The 21251-nt window shown below is 44.6% G+C and overlaps 1 protein-coding gene across 1 annotated transcript in view; it reads right to left on the reverse strand.

Annotated features, from left to right (window-relative positions):
- kcnh8 (potassium voltage-gated channel, subfamily H (eag-related), member 8) overlaps positions 1 to 21251 on the reverse strand; it is a gene marked incomplete at its 5' end in the record, with an annotated part of 132819 nt that overhangs the window by 20072 nt on the left and 91496 nt on the right. Inside the window, 5 exons of the mRNA XM_079522088.1 lie at positions 4860 to 4939; positions 6911 to 6969; positions 8016 to 8305; positions 10141 to 10179; positions 14255 to 14469. Of these exons, the coding sequence (XP_079378214.1) occupies positions 4860 to 4939; positions 6911 to 6969; positions 8016 to 8305; positions 10141 to 10179; positions 14255 to 14469 (683 nt within the window). The remainder of the gene's footprint in view (positions 1 to 4859; positions 4940 to 6910; positions 6970 to 8015; positions 8306 to 10140; positions 10180 to 14254; positions 14470 to 21251) is intronic.

Below are 21251 nucleotides of genomic sequence, written 5' to 3' on the forward strand. Positions count from 1 at the left end.
GACACTGTTGAGACTGAATTCATGCGGAGAGTACTTATGACACAGATGCTTTCCTGGTTCTAATGTACAGTAACTATAACAATAAATGTGTAGTTGCACCACTCAGTTCACACAGGTGTGATTTTTTTAATTTGATCTGCAAACTGCAGATCATTTTTCCTTATTGAGACCAATCCACATATTCCGCCACAATTCAAACACACACATAAAAGTACCAAGTTAACACATTCCCTCCTGTTACCATAGGCGGTAACGTGAGGCTAGTGCCAGAGAAATGTGCGACATAAGCTAAGAAGAATTAAGAGCCCTCATCCGGCCGACACAGAAGTGATTGCCCTCCATTGTCGCGCCAGGCTCGCTCACGGCCATGATCTTCTGCTCGAACTATTAATATGCATAGCGCGACCTCGAATTAATGTTTTGTTAAGCTGTAAACATGGTCCTTTATCTCAATCTGAATTAGATCGCGCACGCGCACGTGCGCGTGCGCGTGCACGAGGAGATTTTGGAAATTCGATGACTACACACCATGGGAGCCACCGGAGGCTAACGATGGATGCTAAAAACTGTAAATAAAATACTATTAATTCTGGATTAAATGACATTAAACAAACCCGAGATCTCTCGTGTTGGCAAAAGGAGGACGCAAGCACGAATCCCGAGGAAATCGCGGGATTGGCACAAGTTCGGGTAAAAGTGGGCTTTTAAGTATATTTTGGTAAGGATGTCCATGCATGGTGCCGAATGTGTTGAGTGCAGCACTCTGGAGCTCTGCAGGGAACTGTCATTGTTCCAGCGCTCCTGTGAAGGCGTTGATTATGACATTCAGGAAGCGGAGAGGTCACTGCGTTGGCCTCTGTTCAGCTGTACACTAATCCCTAATCCATATCCCACTGAGGAGGAGGGCTGTCAGAGCCAAAGTTTACAGGTCAAAGACGATTACTGCAATGTCGTACTTTTGTGTTCATTAATAACCCATTTAGGACGGAAACGCATCTGTGTCGCGTTAGCGTTTAACCACGTTTAACCACTTTTAACCACTTTTAACCACTTTTAACCATTATTTTAAATTTTCGCTGTTGAAAAATAGCAGTGCTATTTTTGAAAAATAGTTGAAAATGTGGTGCAAATCTTTGAATCTATGCTTTCACAGAAAACGTTTTTAACTCAGATCTTTGCTTCTGGGTCCCTGAAACAACACATTTTCAGATGGGGATCGGCGGCCAATTACATTTTTTGGGGTCCTTGACAAGAAACAGGAGTTTCTAAAAACTGTCATGATTTAGAAGACATTTGTAGAATCAGCTGGTCTCAGGTCTTAATGGGTTAACATGCTACTAAGAGCCATGTACTAAATGCACCATTTAGTTTGGATGAATATGACTTTTCACTGCATACAGCCTGATCCAGGATTTATGTTCAGAATATCTTCTCCAGCTGACAAAAACACTTAAGGCAAAATGACGCCTGCCCACCACACACCATTATTCTTGGCAATCTCTGCATGCAGCTGTACAGTACACCGCTGCGTTTGTCTTCACTGTGTCTGTACTATAGGTAGTTCACAAGAAAACTTTGGCATTGGCGCAAGACAATATGAGTTACAGCATCTAATGGGGGGGGGGGGGGGGGGGGGGGGGGTGTCTGCACAACATCTTGCAGAAAACTATGGGAGCAGTTGACATTTCTGCATGGACTTCCTTCAGATGTGTGGAGCCCAGACGGCCCCAGAGACACTTCAGCACCATGGACAGTGGCATTGGTAAGCAGTACATTATCAACAGTGGGGGATTCTACTGCAAATATATTAGAGAACTGTGACTTTTAAATGATACGGTTGGCATCATAAAAAACAATATTTAGTCAAACCCCCCCCCCCCAGTGTGGACTGGTCCAGGTGAGGATTACTATCCGGCAGAACCACACTGTGACTCATCCTGTCAGACAAAGCTAACCAGAGAGAGAGAGAGAGAGAGAGAGAGAGAGAGAGAGAGAGAGACAGAGAGCGAGACCGACCCTGAGGGAGAAAGATATGTATTTCCCATTGCTTTCTTATAGCCTTAAACCATTCAGGACGGGAAGCATTATTTTTAAACTTTAGCTATTGAAAAATAGCAGATCTGCGATTTTTCAAAAATCTTGAAAATGTGGCACAAATCTTTGAATATATGTTCTTTCACAGCAAACGTTTTTAACTCAAATCCTTGCTTATGGGGGGGGGTCCCTAGAACAACATATTTTCAGATGTGGGTCGGCGGCCAATTACAATTACATTGATTTTTGGTGTCCTTGACATGAAATAGTTGAAAACTGAATTTAGAAGACATTTTTCTAGAATCTGGTCTCAGTCCAAAATGGTTTAAAATTAATCCCACACCTTTCTCCATCCATTCCCTCCTTCTCTCTCTTTCTTCGGGGGACAAAGAGAGCCCCGTGTCCCCAGCTCGCTCTCAGTCTCAGTGTATCAGCTCAGCGCAGGTGACAGAGTGAGACACGGCGGGACGCACGCACGCACGCACGCACGCACGCACGCACGCACGCACGCACGCACGCACGCACGCACGCACGCACGCACGCACGCACGCACGCACGCACGCACGCACGCACGCACGCACGCACGCACGCACGCACGCACGCACGCACGCACGCACGCACGCACGCACGCACGCACGCACACACACACACACACACACACACACACACACACACACACACACACACACACACACACACACACACACACACACACACACACACACACACACAAGCTCCACTCCTCACCTGCCAAACGTCTAATGTCAATTTAACTACCTGCCAATCAAAACCATGGGACCCCACACACAAGTGAGTGTGTGTGTGTGCGCGGCTGTGCGCGCACGTGCATGTGTCAGCAGCATGCTCTGCATGTGAAGCAGTGTTGTTTTAGTCGACTAATACTATGACGAAAAGTGTTCGTCGACTACCTTTTTTCACTGACAAGACTAAATATACTGACATTTTCATCAACAAATAAAAACTATAGACTAAAATGTTAGGAAGGGACCCAGTAGAGAAGAGATCCAGTATAAGGCCTCACTCACACCTTCGCAACAGACTGATGTATGCTTGTTGTATACAAAGGGTGTGATACATCTTGCCCCAATGCATTTCCAATGGGAGTCACATGGTTTGACACAACCTTTGTGTTGTATGAGGGGGAGGGGGGAGTTGAAACACAGCCGAAAGCCATACAACAGCTTGTAGTCCAAAATGTTGTATCAAACCATGTGACTTCCATTGGAAATGCATTGGGGCGGCCATGACACTTACAACATTCATACAACAAGCATGCATCAATGTTTTAAAGGTGTGAGTCGCCCCTTTACAAATACGCAATTTAAAACAAGCTATCGGCTATTTTCAGCATCAAGGCCCTCCAAAATGCATTTTAGTCGACTAAATCAACTGTAGATAGTCGACTAAAATCATATGATATTTATTTGACTGAAACTAGACTAACACTAAAACATTCCAGGTGACTAAAATGTGACTAAAACTAAATGAAAACTACTCAAGAGACTAATGACTAAAACTAAAGCCAAAAACAACACTGATGTGAAGACAAATATTGTTTAGTATTTGTATTGTTTGTCTGTTAAAACACTTGCTGTTTTTGTATATTCCGGTTCTGTAGTAATATATACTGTGGCACAGTGGCAGTTCACCCTGACACTGACAATGCATTTAACAACCTGTACTATGTTTCCTGTGTTATGTTTCCCTGTAACCTAACAGGAGTGTTATCACACAAACAGGGTTAAAGTTTGAATTATTCAGTTTAAGACTCAGATAATATTTGTTTCACTTTATATAAGGCCCATACAGGCCAGAGACGACTTCAAGGTGCTCCTCCTGGCCTACGAAGCCTTAAATGGACTCGCTCCATCCTACATGTCCAGTTTAAGAAAATATATATATACATCCCTCCCAGGATGCTGGAAAACTCACAGTCACGAGTCATGACACATGATAAATAAAGTATAACGTTTGGGGTCAGAGCATGTTCACACATAGTGCACCCTGTCTCTATAACGCTCTCCCTCATGCTGTCAGAGATGTCAACTCTCTGGACATTTTTCAATCTAGCTAGGCTAGTAAAAACCCATCTTTTCTCCCTGCACTATACGTTCCCCCTATAGTTTCATTGAAACCATTGTTATGTTCACCCTGTCCTGCCTGTAATTTTAAAATACTGAGCTGTAATATTGTTTTTTCTTTCTTCTTGGCGATTTGTATAGCTATGCACATTTTACTACGTTTTACTGTGTTTTCTTATCCTTCCTTCCTTCCTTCCTTCCTTCCTTCCTTCCTTCCTTCCTTCCTTCCTTCCTTCCTTCCTTCCTTCCTTCCTTCCTTCCTTCCTTCCTTCCTATATCCTTCCTACCATCCTCTATCCCTCCATCTCTTCCTTCCTATTGAACTTCACCTAATTTCATACAGAAGCTCACAGTTTTCTTTCTTCTCTTTTGCTATTACTCCCCTCCATGATCCTTCCTTTGTGTCTGCTATGTAACTCTGTCCCTGATTTCACTCCCATCATGTCTACAGCCATCCGTTCATTCATCCCATGAGATGACCATATGGCTGTGTACACACTTTTAGCCAACCCATCAACACACACACACGTAGCGCACACACGCACATAGTGCACGCACGCACGCACGCACGCACGCACGCACGCACGCACGCACGCACGCACGCACATAGCGCACGCACATAGCGCACGCACGCACACACACACACACGCACACGTACACGCACACGCACACACACACACACACACACACACACACACACACACACACACACACACCTCCTACCTCTTGATCGAGGTGTCGTAGTTGTCCCCGGGTCTCCTCGGCTTTGGCTGCCAACTCTGCGGTGTTGATCTGCAGCATATCTACCATGCAAATTGTTAAAATGTTACAAATGACCTTTTATCAAGCATTTATACATGATACACAATCAGGTGTTACATTATTATTATTATTATATGTATACTGTAGGTTATGTCCCAAATAGACTTTGAAGACAGGACAGAATCAAAAGATCTGTTGCATTCAAACATAAATTGTATTAAAATTTCTGGAGTGTATTTGACTTAACAGTCCTTTGTTGTAGGTTACCAATTCCTTTCATGGTTTTTGCAGCTAGTTATTTGATAAAAAAAATAAAAACATTGATTGCAGTATATGTCCAGAGGAGATGGCATGTTAAAAACACCAAAGGTCTAACTGTTAAAAAGAGAGTTATAGCTAACCGTGGCAAATCTTAGCCGCTAAGAGGGTGACTTCTTGAGGATGTAAAAACAAAACAGTTGTACTTGTGTGTGAGCCATGAAAACATTCCAAGTTCATGACGAACTTCCTGCCCTGGAAACCTGTCTCGGTCACGTTCATTTCCAGGTATACACCTTGGAAAGGATGACGGTATCATGCAGAGAGGCAGCACGATACTACAGTACCTTCTATTTGGGACACAGCCATAGTGAGTGGTGTGTGTGTGAATAATGTGTCTCTACTGTACGTGCGTGCGTGCGTGCGTGAGTGCGTGCGTGCGTGCGTGCGTGCGTGCGTGCGTGCGTGCGTGCGTGCGTGCGTGCGTGCGTGCGTGCGTGCGTGCGTGCGTGCGTGCGCATGGCATATGCTTTATAAATTATGGTGGTGTTGGGGATGCAAATAAAATATTCACCCTATTAATCAAACTCACCACCCACGAGACCACAAATTTAACCCATTTAGACCTGATGAGGACGCATCTGCATGTGTCACCTTATAGCTTTTTAACAAGCTCACTTTTTAACAAGCTCATAGTGCCTCGCTATGAGCTTGTAGATCTGCTATTTTTTAAATAACGTGAAAATGTAGCGCAAATCTTTGAATATTATATTCTTTCACAGTGAACCTATTTACTGTAACTCAAATATTAGCTTCTGGGGCATCCCTATAGTCATTGACATGAAATAGTTTGAGAACCACTGATTATAGAAACGTAGATTGTAGAAGACATTTGTAGAACATGTCAGGTCTTAATGGGTTATGTGAATAATTCAGAGCCATAATGACTGTAAGATCTGCATAACAAAGGCAAGGATGCCCAGATTGTCTTTTTTTTTTTTTTTACAATCTTACTTATTTCTTAAATTTTTAAGACTAGTCCTTACCCGTTCTGAATCGCCAGATGGGGCAGTAGAGAGTACTCTCTACTGCCCCATCTGGCGGAGTCAGGTTAATATAAGGAAGTGTAAGTGTGGGCTACAGACAGAATGACTGACTGACATTTTTCGGTGCATTAATAGATAGATTATTAATGTATTAAATTAAATTAACGTGTAATATGTTCAGTACTCCGTCTTGTCTTGTTATATATAGTAATATGGAGCTTACATTGTGCCAGTACAAGAATGTTCTGTTTTCAGTGGTGTAAAGTAACCATTTACTTTTTACTTTTTTACATTTTTCTTTTCTTTTCTTTTTACTTTACTTGAGTATTTCTAATTTCCAGTACTACTCTTCTACTCGACTACATCTCAGATGCAAATGTTGTAGGCTACTAGACTACATTTATTTGAAAACTTTAGTTACTAGTTACTTTGTAGATTTTAATTATTATTATTACAAAACAAGCTCACAACGCATTGCTGCTATTTTCAAAACATTGTTAGTATTTGAAAACTTGAAATGAGTACTTTTACGTTTGGTACTTTGCAGTACATTTTGACGCCAGTACTTTTACTCAAGTACATTTTTAATATTCCAGACTTGTTTGGAATATGTTTCCATATTGAGGTATTTTAGTAGTTTTGTACAGTGTGTGCAGAGACCTGTAGCAATGGCTGGAGCGCCGGCCGACCCACTGACAGCACACCCACGGTTGGGAGAGAAGGAGAAGGTCTCTGTCCCCTCACTGTCCTCTGTGCCGTCCACTATCCTGCACATGGAGAGAGAGAGAGAGAGATAGGTAGGTAGGTAGGTAGGAAGGTAGGTAGGTAGGTAGGTACGGTAGGTAGGTAGGTAGGTAGGTAGGTAGGTAGGTAGGTATAGGTACCGTAATTAAATACTGTATGTCTTTTTCTTTTTTCTGTGTGAAAAAGCTAAGAGACTATTTGGTTGTACAGTTTGTATAGCAAAGCTTGTAAATAAGCTAAAGAGAACTTTTGGTTGTGGCAAAACCATTGGTGTGGTTTGGGCTTAAGACACCATACAGAAGAAAACCCTTTATCTGTACTTTTTGCGGTAAAAGCGCTCAAACTTGTTCTTTTCCTGCCTTGATCTCCTTAACCCCCCCATCCCCCTCCCCCCTTTCTTCCCTTTCATTGTTTTTGACACGATGGGAACTATGCACAAAATGACTTTCACCCACTTTTTTTACCTGTAAAACTGTGATGGTGAAGTGCAGTATAATAGGGCTGCCTTCAGGGGATCACATTGGTGTGTGTGCTGTGCATACATACAGTAGGTAACCGGAGAGGTCGCCACGAGTCCGAGTCGCCCTTGTTCTTTTTCCGCCGACCTCACACCGACCGCTCGGTTGGGGCGCTTCTTGTATTCTTGTATTTGTTTTACTGAGAATAAGTTTAGAAATACGTTTAGGGTTAGGCATAGTTTTACTTTGAGGAATATGGTTAGGTTTGACCGTTTTACCCTAGTTTTTTCATACAAGTGTATATTTGTACATCTTTAAATGTTCGGAGTCTTGGTCTTAGTGCTTTTTCTGGTTTTATCCTCATAGCAGTTTTTGTATTGACCTGTACTTTCGTTGAAATGTACAGTACCCATTCTACATAATGTGAATACAATTTTCAAGCAATCAGTTTACTTAGGTCACTTCTTCAGTTCTGCCGGCTGTACGCCCGGGGCGAGTTGGTAAAAGGGCGACCTCTCCAGTGTTCCATGCATATGTAGGGGGTCTCAGTTTTTGTTAGATGTAAGAGGAGGAAAAAAGGTTTAGGAACCACTGGTCCAACTATAGCCCACCTGGGGCTGAGGTTGGCTGGGTCCAGGGTGGCGAGGCCAGTGTTGTTCTGGAACTGCATCTTTTTCCGGCCGTTCTGCTCACTGCGGGGAGCGGGGCGGCCCGGCGGGGACCTCCCGTTCCTGCAGGGGTACACCGCCCCATGGCTCCGCTCCGACGACGGGGACAGGGACGCCGCTTCGTCTTCCTTGTCCTCCTCCTCGTCTTCCTCCTCTTCGTCGTCTTGTTTCTTCTTCTCTACGATGGACGGGTAGCCCTGGAGGATGCGTCCGTTCCCCCTCACACATGCTGGCTGGAGATGAAGAACAGAAGAAAGTATAATAACACTGTAGTTGTACAGACAGACAGACAGACAGACAGACAGACAGACAGACAGACAGACAGACAGACAGACAGACAGACAGACAGACAGACAGACAGACAGACAGACAGACAGACAGACAGACAGACAGACAGACAGACAGACAGACAGACAGACAGACAGACAGACAGTGTTAATTTGCCTATAGATAACCATCATGTGTTATATTATTTATTCTAAGAGCAGATCTACTACAGCAGTGGCTGCTCCAAAGCCTATACTCAGGTTGTATTCACATGTTAAGAAGAAAAGAAAAGACACAAAAAAACTCCAATCAAGAAAAAAGTAATGACTATCACAACCCTGAGAGAAACGGTCTATTGAATATGAAAATGTGCTAAAGTATTTTTTAAGCGCTGCATGGGTGAAACCTCAGGGTTCGTGTGAGGTGAGGTGTGGTGAACTTTGGAGGCGATCACATGAGTGAAGGTAAAATGGCTGAACTTTGACATTGTCTTTAATGAACACCAGAGAGCCTTTTCATCACTGAGGTCAGGGGGGGTCAGTAAAGACCTCGGCAGCTGATCACCTGCAAGATGCCATTATGATCAGGTAATATTTAAGAGATGAGGTCCCCTCCCTGCTGCCTCATCAATCAATGCCACCACTTCTACAATTCTCAGAGGAAATTACACCGTCGTGAGGTTAATGGTGCCAGCTACTAAATTGATTTTCCTTTCCCTCTTTTTTTTTTTTTTTTTTGTTGCTGTGAAACACCTGACTACAGATGATTACGTTTGCATATAACAGGTTCTGGAGAGAGAGAGAGAGAGAGAGAGAGAGAGAGAGAGAGAGAGAGAGAGAGAGGTTGAATGGTGAGAGAAACCAAAGGCTTTTCAATCCGACCCATCTGTGTCCATGGCAGCGCAGCCTTGATTTAACCCATTTAGCACTGAGAATAGATTCTACAAAATGTCTTCTAAGTCATGACAGTTTTCTGAAAAACCTATGTTTCTGTATCGTTGATTTTCAAACTATTTCATGCCAATTAAGGACCCCAAAATGATATGTAATTGGCCGCCGACCCCCATCTGAAAATATGTTGTTCAAGGGACACCCCAGAAGCAAAGATTTTAGTTAAAAAACGTTCGCTCTGAAAGAATATTCAAAGATTTGTGCCACATTTTCACGATTTTTCAAAACAATGCTTAAAACACCAAAAGGGGTTCCCGTCCTGAATAGGTTAACTATCTCTATCGCCGCAAGCAACGGTAATTAATTCCCCAACGGTATTTTCTCAGCCCTGTTCCTTCACTCTGAACCCCACCGGCCTCCAAAAACCACTTCAACACCTGTTGATCTCTTCAGCAGACATATTATATTCACTACTTAAACGCTTTTTACTAATAAACGATTGGCACGATTGAAAGTGTGAAAGTGTATTTGAGTGATCAGGTCCGGTGATGCCTGGCAGGTCAGGGCGGTTGTTGTTAACTAAAGGCTAATCAAAAAGCTGTGGATTAGCCATCAGCAAAGCAGGCAAAGTTGGCAGAGATGTACAAAAATCACACTTGTGTGAAGTCAGGGGCGCTAGTACGCTACATACATATTCACACTCCGTCCTCACTTTTCTATCATGCCGGCCAATCACAATTGTCGTCTTAAATTTTCTGCCCTCACTTTTTATCCTCAATATTTTGCTCAGCCAATGAAATCATCGTGTGTATGTGCGTGCGTGCGTGTGTGCGTGCGTGCGTGCATGCGTGCGTGCGTGCGTGCGTGCGTGCGTGCGTGCGTGCGTGCGTGCGTGTGCTTTATTCCTGTACCTGAGCATCGATTGAAGCTGCAGACACTCTGGACTTGACCTGGAGGAGAGCCAGAATAGAAACATTACTCAGCTGTTGATAACAGCATCCAAGGCATGGCTTTCCTTCCCTCTGTTTGAGGTAGTATTTCACACGAAAATAGCAGAACCTTATTACACTGACTACAGTAGATATGTCACACCCTTCTTTGGTTTGCTTGTGTTCCGTCCTTGGGGTGTGCGTGGTTGAGCTGAGGGCTCCATGTCTGCTGGGCATGTGAAGAATAAGGGCCCAGTCAAACCAGAGTGTAGAGTAGCATTAGGAGAGTAGCGACACGCTTTGATCTCGCTTCCAGCAGGCCAACCCAGTAGTCACTTAATTTGAGTGGCACTGCACGAAGCTACGGGTGAATGTATGCACTTTATGTCGGACATTACTAACACTGCCCCATAACCCTATAACCCTAACCTCTGTCTTAACCGGCCACGGTCTAAAACGTTACTTTATCTGAAAAAAATAATAATTGTTTGCGGTTAGCACAAAAATAGTGGCGTAAGCAGGATTGGAACCCAGGATGAGGTATGGATTGAAGGTCTATTGACCTTAACGAGCCATGCATGCTAGGAGCTGGCTGCCAGAATGAGAGTTCCAGGCTCTAGTAGAATATGACGCCTCCACTCTCATGTAAAAAGAAAGAAAAGCCCCGTCCAGTAGGGGAGGGGTAAGACAAGCCCCTCCCCATATTTCTGGCAGAAGCCGTTGAGGGTTGATTTCACCCTTCTGCTGTTATATGAGCCATATATTTCCCTGTGTGGTGTTGTGGGTACTGTCTTTCGCCCCTCAGTGGTGGTGTGTGTATAACTATAACTAATAGGTTGAACCGGGCTGGTGATTGGCTCCAGTGTGGTGGACTCTATAGACCAATCCATGGAGCGGTCTGCCCTACATTAAGCTTCGCTTAATGTGCTTCGCTTAATGTGACACCTCAGCCATGGCGCCCAGGGCACCCCTCCGTGGACTAGTCTATAACAATGACCGTCACCAGCACTTGGATGTCTACCTGCTAGCCAGCCTCCAAACACCATTATTCTGTTCTGCTTTTAGATTTGGCGTGCGTGCGTGCGTGCGTGCGTGCGTGCGTGCGTGCGTGCGTGCGTGCGTGCGTGCGTGCGTGCGTGCGTGTATAGGGTGGGTGACTGACCTCTTTTATGTTATTAGTTTGTCCTCGGTTTTTGGTTTCCTTTGTTAGGTATAGGAACAGGTTTGTTTTGTATTTAGGCTTCACCCTGAGGTAACCTGTAATGACTTTTATCTTCAATATAAAAATAAACCCTTCATTCTTTGGGTTAACACACACACACAGAGAGCACACAGGGCTGGTTCATGTCCGTGTGTTCATGTCAGCCCTGTGTGGTCTCCCTTTTGTTGCATTGCCATACAACAATATATGCTTGCTATTCTATACTCTGTACCAAAGAGGTTAGAAAGGAGCAACATACTATAGGGGCTGTCACTCGGTGCCGCGCTATGAGCTTGTAGATCTGCTATTTTTCAATAGCTAAATTATAACATAATGCTTAAAAAACACCAAAAGGGTTTCCGGTCCAGAATGGGTTAAACAGCACATAGACACATAGACACTCGAGAAATATATATAATCATGCTAATCCATGAATTTGACCATCCACTATATCTAAACAAACATCAAATAAATATACAACAATTATTCTCAGATTATTATCCAATACCTATAATCTAATCTGAGAAAGCAGGAATTATACAAAAAACATGGCCCAGTGCTCTCACATATCTGATACAGAGAACCAAACAAAGTTCATCACTGCTGCCAGAGACCACAGGTGTTTGAACTGAAGGCCTTAAGTAGTCTCTTCAAACCAATCACTGGAAGCAATGGCGATTGGCAACCAGCAATGAGGAAATGGTCAGCACCTAGAAGTGAACACACCAAGCCCCCTGTGAGGCTCTCCAACGTTGAGGCGCTCGGCCCTAGTGGTAAGATCGGGGACTGCAGGAGGACCCGTGGAGTTATGACGAGGAAACCCCGTGCAGCTGGGCTTTAACATTGAGCGCTTGTTAGCACTTCCGCATTTTGGACACCAAAGTTTGGTGTCCAAATCGGAAAAAAGCGAGAGTAGAGCGTTCTTCCGGATGTGTGTGCATGTGTTTGTGTGTGTGTGTTTGAGAAAGTGGGACATCGGTGTTTGGCTTGGGGAGAGGGCCACACCTGAGTGTAATTACACCAGCTAGGAGCTCTTGCTATTTCTGCACTTCATTATCTCTCTCTCTCTCTCTCTCTCTCTCTCTCTCTCTCTCTCTCTCTCTTTTCCTCTCTGCTCCCTTCCCCTCTTTCTTAATGTTTCCCTCGATGACTCCCTAACATGTTCTTTCCCCTTACCTTGCCATTTCCCATTCCTTGCACCTGACTCCCTGCACTCACTCTCACAAGCCATTACCTAGACATTCGTCTCGGGAACTGTCACAGGCTTGTAAACTGCATTGCTCTCCTATTGCACTGGCTTGTATTCTAATAAAACAACCACCACGGCAATATAGCCGGCAAGTCCCACTTGTGATCAGTTTATTAACTCCTTCTTTGTGAAGTATGAATATATTCGTACCCCCCAGCTATGGGACGTTATCAGCCAGGTACGAACATGTCCGTACCCCTTATACTCCATATATTATGAAGTGGTTGAGCCCCTAAGCAGCTTTTAACATTGGTCCGGTTGCTATGCAACGCCTCCGTCACCACCAGCTATGGGATCTTTACAACTCCTCTCCAGTTACAAGCAGGATTTTCAATGCTCCATAACTCGGAAACTACGAGCGCTGTCCTTGGTGAGCGTCAGCCATCCAAAGTTCGGATGTCATTTGTGACTTTGTCTCGCATCGCTCCCGACATGTAAACGTTTCTGGCGAGTGGTAAACAGTGTGCGCTAATGCTATAACGATAGCCAATGGTTACAGTGAGTGTGTGCATGCATGGGGCTACAGCGGGGAGGAAACCGATCCTCTTAAAGTGAACGCAGGCGCTGGCACAGCTTAACTACACTAATGCTACCACGTAGCAGCACAGAAAGAACTAGAAAAAGTGCCCTTCTGGGCACAGGTCTCCACCAGGAGGATAGGACTGTGTGAGATGTTTGGCCAAATGTTTAGGAGTAATATAAACATGTTTTTTTGTTTATTTTTTTGCAACAATTGTCTTCATTTTGTTGAGGAAATGCAGAGCCAGATCACTCATAGCATGAGGATAGAATTCTGGATGAGCAGGACATGTGCAGCATTTCGTACAAAACGGGCCACTCCTGAAAACTTTGGAAGGCAATGTTACCGATTTGCGTGACATTTGGATGAAATCTGTGCGACTAACATAAGCAATGTGTTTTGCAGAAATCGGCCTCATGGTGGCGCTATAACCGGCAGATGTGGAGGGATGCAGGGACAATGTTTTTCCATGGCCTCTAGGGAGTGCGCATACATAAGTTGTATACAGATCGATGCAGTTATAGCTAAAAACAGGAATTGGCCTGTTATAGCGCCACCTTGAGGCTGATTTGGGGAAGAAATGAGTGGCATGTCGTCCTCGGCCTAGTGGAAATGTGCGTGTATAATTTCACGGAAATTGCACACTGTGTTTGTGATTTGTGGCATTTTGTTCGAAACGGACCAATCATGTGAGCTTTGGAAGGCAATCTTAGCCAATCAGGATGGAAGATGGGAAATGGTGCAGATCCGTGTTGATCACATGATACACTAGATAGTGTATACCGAATTGTGTGATGTATGGATAAAATGTGTACGAGTAATCTACAGAAATGTGTTTTGCCTAAATCGGCCTCATGGTGGCGCTATAAAGGCTGTTGAGGAATATTTGGGGCAGAGGTTCGTCGTTGGCATCCAGGGAGTGTGTGTGCAAAGTTTGGCATGGATCGCGCCAACGGTGGCAGAGATTAGCTGGTAACAGACGGACGGAAGGAAGGACGGACGCACACACACACACACACACACACACACGGACGGAGTGCAAAACATACTCTCTCCCCATGCCTTCGGCCTGGTGGAGACAATTAAATCACCAGCACAAAACATTATTTCACGCGGACAGACTCACGTGGCTCTCGTGTCCCTCCCTCAGGTTGTAGGTGAGGTCATGCTGGATGTCCTGGACGAAGCGGTGCGAGTACTCGGGGTACAGGTCCAGCACCTCGTACAGGCCCTTCAGGTTGATGCACTGCAGGTCGCAGTACGTCAGGGCTTTCACGTCCGCGTTGGTCTTCAGCACGCGGTCTTCGATGGACATGTTGGCCCCGATCAGGTCGCCTTTACCTGCATGGGGGCACAAAGAGCCACATAGTTGGCAAAAAGAGAGAAATACCAGTATTGTCCCGAATATAAGACGGCTCTGATTATACGACGAGCCCCATCTTCAAGACTCATTTGTGGAAAAAGAACATTGAATGTCAAATAGTCTAGTCCCCGATTATAATACGACCAGGTTTTTTAGGATACTTATTTGCCATTTTTTACTATTTTGAAATACATTTTAAAATAGTTCAACTAGCCGATGTACATCGAGATATTGTGAGCTTGTAGATCGGCTATTTGAACTATTTTAAAAGGTTTTTTTAAATCATAAAAAATGGCAAAATTAGTTTAGGGATAAGGGTTAAGGGGTGGCGCAAGATATAGGCCGTAGTCTTATATTCAGGCCAATAGGGTAGAAGCCCTTCAGGAATCATTCAGTGGCTCTTATATTAGATGGGTGCTCTTTGGTGATCCTTAGGTATAGGACTATAGACAAAATAAATATTTTTCCTTCAAGTTGTACTGCGTAATTCCCAAAGGTGTAAAAATGCAGACTTGAAAAGACAAAAAAGGATTCCAAGGCACTCCGTCTTTGGTGAAAAAAATGTATATGGTTTATTGATGAGCAAGGCAAATAAAAAAAACACCTACGCGTTTCGACCGATAAAGGTCTTCGTCAAAATAAAAAAGTAGTCGACAAACATGTTTTTGTCATAGTATTAGTCGACAAAATCCACGGTGATTGGTTGAGCTGCCCGAATGTCACAGAGGTGTTTGATTCATAAAGGATCCATTAGTGTCTATAATTGAGTCCTCTGATATCCCCCCTTAGGCTGTAATGTGAGGATGCTTGCGTGCTAAACACTTGTGACTACTATTGCGACTCTTTTGAAGGAAGCTCATTGAAAAGCAATCTGGATGGTTTTGAGCGTATCTGCAAAAATCGGAGTCGGAACAATGACAAATTCATGTCAGGGCTCCCGGTGTTAAATCCTTCGACAGGCTGCACTCCGTGGTGTATGCCTATTATATCATATATTTGTTTTGCACAGGAATGGGAACGCCATCAAGGACAAGTGATATTGGAGAGTCCTCCAAATCGTTTCTCTTTTCAAACCGCTGTAGCATTCATTAGCGGTCTTTTCATCAGCAGGAGACCTTTCAATAAGCTGTGTACTTATTTCATCATCTCTGTGTGCATGGCGTTCTATCCTTGAAATTAACCCATTTTGGGCGGGAACCCCATTTGGTGTTTTAAGCGTTACGTTAAACTTTAGCTATTGAAAAATAGCAGATCTACAAGGTCATAGCGCGCCACCGAGTGGCGCGCTATGAGCTTGTAGGTCTGCCATTTTTGAAAAATCGTTAAAATGTGCCTCAAATCTTCAGGCCTGAATGGGTTAATGACTACCACTCCTTCTCTCTGGCTCCTTTGTTTCACATGTTTGAAAGATCGTATATTGCAAATTGGATTCACTGTAAGTTTGACGGTACAGTACAATCTCGGTACAGTACAATCTCGGTACAGTACAATCTGTAGTTAGCTGACTATACTGTACATGTTAGGCTGATAGCTGAACATCATATCCACTGTATTATATGCATTCATGGATGATAGATACGTCCGTATTTCCGGTGATAGATTGTACGAGATACGTATGGCTACATTTATCTATTTATAGTTCATACTGTACATTATGCAAGTATAATGTACAGGGTAACATGTCATTGGTCTGACCTCACCATTAGTCAGACCATTACTAACACTATCCCAAACCCTAACCCTAACCTCAGGTGGAAAAACTACTGAAATGTTGTACTTAGTATCAATGCTGCAATGTAGATGTACTCCGTCACAAGTAGAAGTCCCGTATTCAAAATGTACTCAAGTAAAAGTACGAAAGTATCTGCATCAAAATGTACTTAGAGTACTAAAAGTAAAAGTACTCATATTGCAGAATAGCCCATTTCACAAGTTCAAAATGGGTACAAAATCTTTTGAAAATAGCCGATCTATACTATTTTCAAATGGTCAAAATGTATATAGGGTTGAAGTGGTTAATGTATGTTTTGTAATAATAATAATCAAAATCTACAAAGTAACTAGTAACTAAAGTTTTCAAATAAATGTGTAGTGGAGTAAAAGTACTACACAATATTTACCTCTGAGATGTATAGTGGAGTAGAAGTAAAAGTACTGGCAAATGGAAATACTCAAAATTGTACTTAAGTACATTACATTACATTACATTACAGTCATTTAGCAGACGCTTTTATCCAAAGCGACTTACAATAAGTGTATTCAACATAGGTAGGGAACAAAAACTACTAATCACTAGAAGTCTTTAGTGCATTTTCTGCAAAAACAAGCAACCAAGAGTATACCTAGCGCTAAGGTAAAAGTGCAATATATCAGCTACCTATTTCCTTAAACAGATGAGACAAAATAGCTAAATCAAATGAGCATGAGCTAAAACAATTAAGTGTATCGACTAAACAAGATCCAATAAACAATACAACAATAGAAAACAAGCGTTCGTACAACTAGTTAACAACAAGTAGGTCAGGCAGAGAGGAAGGGTAGTGTTTCCTGAAGAGGTGGGTTTTCAACCTGCGGCGAAATATGGGCAGTGACTCTGCTGTCCTAACATCAGTGGGGAGTTCATTCCACCACTGTGGGGCCAGAACAGAAAAGAGTCGTGACCGTGTGGATCGGCCAGAAGGACCCTTGAGTGACGAGGCAATCAGTCGCCCCGAGGTGGCAGACCGAAGTGGTCGGGCAGGGGTGTAGGCATCGACCATAGCCCGGAGGTAGGAAGGAGCTGTTCCTTTCACTGCCCTATAGGCTAACACCAGGGTTTTGAACTGGATGCGGGCCGCTACGGGGAGCCAGTGTAGAGAACGGAGAAGGATGGTTGTGTGGGAGAACTTGGGGCGGTTGAACACCAGACGAGCCGCAGCTTTCTGAACAAGCTCCAGAGGTCTGATGGCAGATGCCGGAGCACCAGCAAGGAGGGAGTTGCAGTAGTCCAGGCGGGAGATGACGAGAGCCTGGATGAGCACCTGGGCTGCCTTCTCCGTGAGGAAGGGGCGAATCCTCCTGATGTTGTAGAGGAGGAATCTGCAGGACCTTGTCACTGATGCGATGTTTGCCGAGAACGTCAGTTGATCGTCCAGGGTCACACCCAGATTTTTCGCAGTCCGAGTTGAGGTCACCGCAGCATTATCAATGGTGATGGCCATGTCTCGGTGCGGACAGCCCTTCCCCGGGAGGAACATCAGCTCGGTCTTGTCCAGGTTGAGCTTCAGGTGGTTTGTCGACATCCACGCCGAGATGTCAGCCAGACAAGCAGCAATGCGTGCCTCCACTTGGGTATCAGAGGGGGGGAATGAGAGGATCAGCTGGGTGTCATCGGCATAGCAGTGGTAGGAAAAGCCATGGGAGTGGATGACAGCACCCAGAGATGTAGTGTAGAGAGAGAAAAGAAGAGGACCCAGAACCGAGCCTTGGGGAACCCCAGTTGTGAGCCTGTGTGGTTCTGACACAGACCCTCTCAGCATCACCTGGTAGGAGCGACCCGTCAGGTAGGATGCAAACAGGGAGAGTGCAGAGCCTGAGACACCCATCCCCTCGAGGGTGGAGAGGAGGATCTGATGGTTCACCGTGTCGAACGCTGCAGACAGGTCCAGGAGTATCAGGACGGAGGAGAGAGAGTTCGCTCTAGCGGCATGGAGCGACTCCGTCACTGCCAGCAGGGCAGTCTCTGTCGAGTGACCCACTTTGAACCCAGACTGGTTGGAGTCCAGGAGGTTGTTCTGGTGGAGATAGGAGGACAGTTGTTTAAAGACAGCACGTTCGAGAGTTTTAGATAGGAAGGATAGAAGGGAAACCGGTCTGTAGTTCTTGATCTCAGAGGGGTCAAGTGTCGGTTTCTTCAGGAGGGGGGTGACTCTGGCAGTCTTGAAAGTAGAGGGAAAGTAGCCAGATGTCAGAGAGGTGTTAATAAGGTGGGTTAAGAAGGGAAGAAGTTCAGGTGCAATAGACTACAGTAATTAAGTAAATGTACCTGGTTACTTTCCACCACTGCCTAACCTCAGTCTTAACCAGCCGCACATGAGTCTTAACCGCCCGCGCATGAGTCTTAACCGGCCGCACATGAGTCTTAACCGGCCACGCATGAGTCTTAACCGGCCGCACATGAGTCTTAACCGGCCACGCATGAGTCTTAACCGGCCACACACAAGTCTTAACCGGCCACACATGAGTCTTAACCAGCCACGCATGAGTCTTAACCGGCCACGCATGAGTCTTAACCGGCCACGCATGAGTCTTAACCAGCCACACATGAGTATTAACCAGCCACGCATGTCATAGCCACGGGTGAGTCTTAACTCCCGTTAGTCAGGTCTTACAACGGGATGTCTGACTTATATGTGCAGTCCAGTCCCCCTCCTCATTACTGTTTTGTTGCTATAGCATGCCTTTTCATCTGTACAGCACCAACCCAACTTCAAGAGCATTTCAGATACGTAGTCAAGGTTACTTGTTGGAACACATAGCAATTAAGGGCTCTGTGAATGTGTGTGTGCGTGTGCGTGTGTGTGCGCGCGTACATGTGTGTGTGTGTGTGTGTGTGTGTGTGTGTGTGTGTGTGTGTGTGTGTGTGTGTGTGTGTGTGTGTGTGCGGACGCGCGCGTAACCAGAATTAAGTAGCCCCTGTAAAACAATGGCTCATGAATTTGGTGAACTAAGGTCAACACCCCAGAGGCAATACAGTAGAAAGACCTGAGGCAGGAGATGCTGTTCCAGCCCGCCTCTACTCACAGTTATTTCTACCCAACAACAACACATTCTCATTCCCAACTCGTCAAATACGACCACTTGGTCAAATGCCCCAGGCACGCACCGGCCCATGGCCCATGGCATAATGACCTGTAGCATCAGGGACGTGCAGAGAATGTTAGAGAGGAAGGGGCTGAAATACCCTAAAAGGGCACTTTTAGGGGAAAATAGCAAAAATAGCAGATCTAAAAGCGACAAGCTACAAGCTCTCAACGCGTCGCAGCGTAGCTCTGCTATTTTTGAGGCACAACCCAGCAATTTTTAGCTACTGGAGATGTGGCGTATGTCATAGATTTCTAAACAAATTCTTTCAGCGTGGAATGCTGCGTTCAAGTTCAGAAAAAGCCAATTAGCCCTTCACTAAGTCCCTCCCCAACCCATCCTTGTCCAATAGGCACGTTAGCAGTGAAGAAAGCTTGACCTGCATAGCAACCGTTGCTAAACTATTTGGATTGGCATTGGACATTCGCTTTTTGGTTTGGGATTTAGTGAATTTAATTTAATTTAATTCTCCTGAATGCTGCCTTCGGTGTATGGCATAGGCATTTGCATTTCTTTCACCATAGTAAACGCTGCATTCATGGTCAGGAGAGGGCAGCCTTTTACAGACGGATAGAAGGGCAGGGGCTGAAGCCCATTTGATGTCTACGTGTGCACGTGCCTACATCTGTAGCATCATGTTTGGACGTGCGCAATGCTCCATTGCGTTTCTATAGAGATCCCAAACAATCAATCCCATCAATATAGTTGCCACTATAAATACGTAGCTACTAATGTTAGCTATTACGTTTTAAGTGTTTCATTGTTGTAATGTAAGGCACGACTACTATGACTTATCGAGCTTTATTGAATTTATTTGTAAACAAGCCAGGCAGCTACAGTAGGCTGACGGAAGTGGGCTTGAGCCCCGAGGGGTGCGCCTGTGCTGAGTGAGTGCTGCGATGGATACGCTGTCAAATCATCCGAATGGCATGCTGATAGTGTGCATGGTCATATTTCAAGATTGCTATAGTACTTGACATTAATGAGAGTAAATGAGCCAGCTGAGGATCCTGGATATGACCAGCATCTGTTATGTCCACCGAGCCTAATTGGCCCAGCCTAGAAATTTGAACCGATTTATTTCGTATCTCGTACAATATAACTTCCACAATGTGAGGCTGTGTAGTACTTGGTCAATCTGTTCTGTATAGACCTGGGAGCTGGTATATGGCCCCAACTGGTTGACAAGTGGTACCTGAAGTGCCTGAAGGTCCAAATTCAATATCTCCCCGGAGCAAGGATATAGGCTCACTGACTGGACTATCATGGATTATCAATAACAATATTTCAGTCAGATAACTCACGAATGGATTGACCAAATATTATTGTAGAATGAGAATACAAGTGTGCAAATAATATTTTATCTTGGCGTTTGGCTCTGCTACATTTTTCTCCCTGCTCGGCACAATTAGACAACCATCATTAAACATTAAGAGCAGGGAGATAGATTAACTATCCCCCCCAGGGGGAACAGAAATAGCAGAGCCCACCGGTGGTGCTGGGGTGGCGGTGGGAGCAAACAGCTCATAGCGACAACCAGGAAATGAAGGAATGAAGGAAGATTGCAGCCTTAGGAGAGTTCTGCACAACCTGTTTTTCCCGTTTAAAAAAATATACAGGGTGTTGCGGCTTTAAGAAAGGTAGGCGGTCTCAAACCGGTTAAACGGCGTGCAGCGTATAAGCAGGAAGCGATAGAGTCACAACAATCCGTGGAGTTATTCCCCACAACAACAACAACAACAGATGGGAAGAAAAAATTATAATATTCGTGCGACTGAAGAAGAGATCTAGAGTATGACATGTGGGTCTTGCATAGCACTGAATGAGCCCCTCGAGTATACCGACTGAACTAACTCCGCAAGCTACGTATCATCAGCTGTCTGTCCACAGCTCATATATTGAGCACATTAGTTGCTGT

Source organism: Electrona antarctica (assembly GCF_951216825.1).
Source record: "Electrona antarctica genome assembly, chromosome: 15".
Lineage (NCBI taxonomy): Eukaryota > Metazoa > Chordata > Actinopteri > Myctophiformes > Myctophidae > Electrona > Electrona antarctica.